At 46.9% G+C, this 6,000-nt stretch overlaps 1 protein-coding gene across 1 annotated transcript in view; it reads left to right on the forward strand.

The window, feature by feature from the left end:
* LOC119463816 (CCAAT/enhancer-binding protein zeta-like) overlaps nt 1-2,256 on the forward strand; it is a 45,106-nt gene extending 42,850 nt beyond the window's left edge. The window contains 1 exon segment of the mRNA XM_037724639.2: nt 2,072-2,256. Coding sequence (XP_037580567.1) covers nt 2,072-2,211 — 140 coding nt within the window. The 3' untranslated portion in view covers nt 2,212-2,256.
* Nucleotides 2,257-6,000: the final 3,744 nt, after the last annotated feature.

Here is a 6,000-nt window from a genome sequence, read left to right on the forward strand (position 1 = left end):
AAGGGTCCAAGCGCAATGGCACATACCCCTGTGAACTAGCGAAGCTGAGCCTGGCTAAGTCTAGCTAAGCATGGTTGGGACTACTTAAGCTTAGTCAGTCATTGATAGCGTATCAATAGCTAAGCGATAATTGATCAATAATCAATAAATTCCGGAAAATGCTGGGGATGACTTGGTAGTGCTTAGCCTAGTCCAAAAGCTAGGACTAGCTAGGTGCCCATCAGCTCTGCTGTCTCTTTAGCATTGCGCCTCCAGTGCAAGGTACGCTAGCTTTTTTTTTTTTCGTGGATTGTAAGTGGTAGTTATTATGGCAGAGAATTATTGGCATCCGAATAATCGGTCGTTGACTGTATTTTATTGTTGTTCTTTCCTGCGCCGAATTTCGTGTCTGCAGTGAACTTGCAACGAAAATTTAGTCAAATTTGTTATAAGTTGGTTTGGCTCTATCGAACTTTTGAATACATTGAAATAATTGCAGCGCATATTGCGATTCGTTATATAACTGAATTCCACCATATACCATACATACTGTGCAGAAGCGCCATGCATAGTACACAAGGTAAAACCCATGCCCCCTCCGCAACTCATACGACAAAAAAAAAAAAATGCTGAAGTTCCTAATTGTGCAGCTTTTACCTGAGCAAATTAGCTGCATGCAACAACATTCTTGCCTTTACAAAAGCAAACTGGCGCAGTTGTCAGTGCAATGCAACACATGGAAGCAATTTTGCTTCCCACATCCACCATGTTCACTGTTGCCAACTTTGAAGTGTGTTGTGGCTTCACAGCAGTACGCATTGGCTGGCGGCAAAGCCTTACCTGACTGCAAAATACACGCTAAGTGCGCACCTGTTCTACCGTTTCTAATGATTTTGGGTAATGGACATTTACATATGTTGCATGTCAGCTTTTGTTTTTGGCATGGGCAGTTTCTGTAAGTTTACTGTTGAGGGTGGGGTGGGAGGAAGGCAGAGAAGGATTCTTCATTTTGTTAGCGCTGCACGGGGGCACTCCATGGCAGTAGGAGGGGAGTGATGGGGTGGACCAGGAGGAAATACATTGGGGGCCAGTCCATTGCTCCATGTCGTTCCTCTTAGGAGCCGCCACTGCTTCTTGGGAAGCTCCTGCTTTGCAAACTCCCATTGAAATGTAAGTGTGTGCTGAATGAAGTGTGAAAGAAGCTCAGCAAAGCGACATGTGCCTGCATGTTGCATACTCTTGAGCTGTGTTTTGGTCTGACACTTGATGCCTGATCTACCTACCTACCTACCTGACTGTACCTCAGTTTACCTTACTGTGACCAGCATTTTGAAGACCCCGACAACGCTGACACTCAATTTCACTGCTGCCTCTGCCCTTCTAGCATGCAGGAAGAACACGGTGCAGAGACTCGTGCAGTTTTAATAAATGTAGTTCAAATTCAAAGATTCCGGGTCTCGACCTCTTTGTATTCCGGTCCCGACAACCTTGTGAATCTTAATATACCACATTTTTTTTAACTTCTTGTTACGAGTGTCGTCTTATCAGCTGTTTTCCACTGCAGTTTTCTATACCTGAGAATCTGAAAGGTGCTATTTAAAGGGACCAAGAACCATTTTTTGTGGTACCCATTTTTTTTTTTTTTTTCGTTTAGTGCAGCTGTAAGCTTACTGGCCAGAGTGTCTAGCCTTGGAGTGGTAATGTGAAAAACATCCTGGAACATTTTTTTATTATAATTTTTCTTTCTATACTCGCGATCGTGTGCAATCAATCCTGTGCTGGAAACAGCGATAGGCGTGTGCGATAGTGATCATATGCCAGCATTAGTGGGAAGTGGACTAGTCGAAATTCAATATATTGAATACGGATATACTGTGTTTGTTATATCGAGGTTCTACGTGTCTGCATTTGTTTATTGAAGTTATTTAGGTTTGACTGTTCAAGTTAACTTAATATTTCTCTCTAGTATCCTTTCGAATCTTCATGAATAAATCAATCAGTGAATCAGCTCTCTAGATTCCTTGTGGTTTGTATCGAACAGTTTGTGCAACCAGTTTTGATATTGTGTCTGTTAACTTCTTCCCTTCATCAGGTGCGAAGCAGCTCAGATGGGAGAGAGATCGAGATGCCTGGGTTCGCGGCGAAGACTGGAGAAGCCGGAAGCGGAAGCCAGGCTCTGGTTCTGCGCCGAGACACGGCAAAATGGCTGGAAAGCGACAGAAGCGGCGCTGATGGTGTCTGTTGCTTGATTTGTAATAAAAACTCCACAGTACATGTTTTCTTGTCAGTGTACATTACAGACTAACGTTGTACATTTCTAGTTTGTTTTAATTTAATTTCATTTTATAATCTCCATTTTAAATAACAGTACCACAATGACACAAACAAGAACGAAATAAGCAATGGGACAGGCGCTGCACTTGCAACTAAGAGGTTTATTGAAAGCAAAGCAATTTTACAAACACAATAAAGTCGTGTAAACTGCAGGAACGTGATTACATATGCAATCCGGTGCCTCTTCCGGCTGCATGATCACATGACCCAGACATCAGAAATATGCACGTGGAAATCAGACGTGGTCCTCCAAGCCATTGTCAAGAAAGTTCAATTCTTTACTTAAAAATGACGCCGAAGGATGACTGATGCCTGGATATTTTGCCTTCCATATATGGTACGCACCGACTATTCACCTCGTAAGTTGATTGCTGTGACGGTAAATAGCGGTGGCCTGCCAAAAATGGGATCCACAGCCACACAAACCGCAATGCGCTCCAACAGGCGACAATCTCGTTTTTGCTAGCTCTTCTAAGTGCACGTTTATGCAACAGCCATGCTGCCTGATATACACACTCCCGCATAAAAATGGCAACTAGTAAACCACACCTATTTTGTAAGGAATGAATGGTTCAGTGTGTTTAAAGCTACACTTGTTTGCAAGGTGAATGTGTTTCTTGGCCTTGTGTTGAACAGTGGTGCCGATGCCACTCATTGTCGCCGAAAGGGCCATGTCAATGCCATACCTTTTTGCTACATTCTCGAGGGCATGTGATATACATTGCACATAAGGCAATATCCACCATCCTTAATCTCCTTGTGTTCCTGCGCTTTGGCGCCGTCTTTCAGCCAGCAGATAATCTTTTCGCAAGATCGGTTAAGCACATGGGCCTGATAGCCTGTGTCTTTCAGTCTCCAAACTTGCTGGCCGCAGCCGTCCTTTGTAGCCTCCGGGCACGACTTACTCAACACCACCGTTAGGCAAAAGACTACAATACGCTGTTTTATGAAGTTGGAGTGGTTTCACTTAGCAAGGGGCATACATCCAACATAAATGGTTCCCCCAACTCAATGCTCCTCTGGGGCCTGTAGAGTAATATATATAAGCAAAAGTGTTCAGTGTGGAACCCGTGCGCGAACAAGCGAGCAGTCAGCTCTTTCATGCATGTGCACAGTGCTCTGTGTGTCGAAAGAGCAGGCGGAGGGACAATCGTCACGTATAGGCAGGCAAAGAGAAGTTCGGAGGAGAGAGCTGGCACAAACAGCAGTAGACTATGCTTAGAAAAAAGGGAGAGCGGACGCCGCAAGTGAACGCGTAACGCCCGATATTGGGCGGCGCGCGCGGGCCTTCAGCGTGCCGACCGATCTCGGAGGCAATCACGTTTTGGCATAAGAGGACGCTGCATGTATGACTGGTAAAGGAGTGAACGTTCTCTATGGGGGTGATAGAAGTCTGAAGAAAAAAAAACGGGCAAGTTTGCGCTCGGGCGTACAAAGCTTAGGCACAGCGAAAGTGTCAATCCTGAAGTCTTACTGGCTGCTACTGCTAGGTATTAACTTGGTTTAACTTAACTACGCATGTAGGGGGGGGGGGAGGTATTCTCGAGTGATCATTTTTGGAGGTACCTTCCCTTTCGCGACATTTCGCGTGACTAGCGCTGGACGCGTCGGCGCCTACGAGCGACAGCGTTCCTGGCATGCCACAAACGGTGGCAGGCAGGCAGGAGCCGTGTCCGTGTCGGGCGAAGCGAGCGCGCACCTGAGCCGGCGGTTACTAGGCAACGCGAAGTGACGTCATCGCTACTGCTTCGGCGCATGCGCGGCTAGGCAACGCGGGCAAGGTAAATACATCTGGTAGCGAAGCTTCCATAGAAGCCCATACGTTCAAAACATGGTTGCTTACCGGCGGTTCATGGGGCTTAGCGCCATCTGTGTGAGGTGGGAACACTTCCGGCGGAAGAAAAAATAATTTGACGTCATATTCGTCAAAACCAGAAGTGACGTCATTTTGTTCTCATAGGCGCGAAATTTGTTTTCGGAGGCCAGCCATTGAGCTGTATATTCAAATGCTCCGCCATTCGACTTCATGGGCGTCCCGAGTTTTCAGCGCGAAAAGCGATGCCGGAAAAGATCAGCCGCACGGGTGTCGAAATCGCATCGCTGCACAGAACATACTTTCTTTGGAAGCCGACGAACGCTTTGGGCGTAGATTGCGTAGACTGCTCGTCCTTTCGTCGGACGCCAAGCCCGTCGGCCAGCGCTGTGCACGAAAGCAACTAAAGTAAACAAGTATCTGATGGTCGCAACTCACTACTTTTGACTGCACAGGTTAAGGAACAATAAAACTACCCGCGTCACCTAATTCAGACAAACGTCGACATGCAACACAACACATGTGAAGGGGGATTATTGTAACAGGTGAACTTTACGAGCGCGCCTTTCCACGCACTCCAAGAGCTGCATTGCATTGCAACTGATAGCGGCGTAAACGCCCGCCACTATCGATGGGCGCTCTCACGGTGGGCGCTGAAACAAGGTATTTATTGATAATGATCACGTGAAACAGATGGTATCTTCTTTTCTCGCCATGCGTATATAAAATGGATTAGGAATTTTATTTTAGTTGAATGAATCTAACTGCGTCTCGCTTTAATTTAAAAAAAAAACGCTTTTTTTCTTTCCCATTGTTTATTCCCTCCAAACATAGTCGCGCTTCAATCGCTGCTCCCATAACCACCCTTGCTGATCTCGGTGACAATTGGTTCTGAACCGCTTTTCGCCCGAAGCTTCGCGACCTATGTGGAATGACCTTGACGCGGGCGGCGTCGTCAGCTGCTCTTCGCGTGGCCTTGTTGGGGCTGCTAGAGTTTGTTTCTATCTCTATCTCGCTCTCATTTTCTCTTTTCCTTTCCAGAGCATTGCGCGCGCCGCGCGCATGCTCTCCTTCCCTCTCCTTAACGTCCCATGTCAAGGCAACATGTGCACGGCACGGAGAGGAGGCGAGGCAGACGCCGCTCCGCGAGGTGGTTGCTTGGCAACGCAGTGACGTCACTGCTCGGTGAGCTTTTGCGACAGCAGGCGCCACTTTTTACGGTTAGCTAGAACAACTTCGCTGTTAAATCAGCCCTCGGAAAGTAAAGCTAGTTTCGGTTTCAAGGAACATGCGCGCTCTTAGCGGTTGCCGGACATTCTAAGTAATTTTTCTTATTTCTCTTTTCGTGAATTTCAAATCGGGCGAAGCGCGGGAAGTGGTCGTCATCGTGCGTCCGTCGAGCTTGCCTCCGCTCACCCTTGCCACTCGCTCAGTGATATCACAAATCAGATCGCGCTTGGTCGTCTGCTTCGGTTGTCGTCCTAAGTGTGAAGATGGGAAAGATAAGACAGAAGCTTGATCAGGCGTGCAACGAACGGAAGACGCAGGAAACCAGGTCGACCAAGCATTAGACGAAGATGGCTAAATGGGGGCATCACATGTGTTGCGCGGCTCTGTGGTGTTCGAACACCGGCAATTCCAGTTCTGCGAAGTTTTTCAGGTTTCCTAATGACCAAGGGTAAGCACAAGTATTTCTTTCTATTTTCCGAGCAGGTGTTCATTTTGCATGAGTAAACCAGTTCTGTGTAAGCCTGAGTGGACTGACATAAGAGCAGTGTCGCTCGACTGAACGTAGATGTTCTCCTGAACGTAGATGTTCTCTACATTGTAATAGCTTGCAGCGAAGACGTATTATCGCTAATCACTCGCTTACC

The sequence above is a fragment of the Dermacentor silvarum genome, chromosome 9 (genome assembly GCF_013339745.2).
Source record: "Dermacentor silvarum isolate Dsil-2018 chromosome 9, BIME_Dsil_1.4, whole genome shotgun sequence".
In the NCBI taxonomy this organism is placed as follows: Eukaryota; Metazoa; Arthropoda; class Arachnida; order Ixodida; family Ixodidae; genus Dermacentor; species Dermacentor silvarum.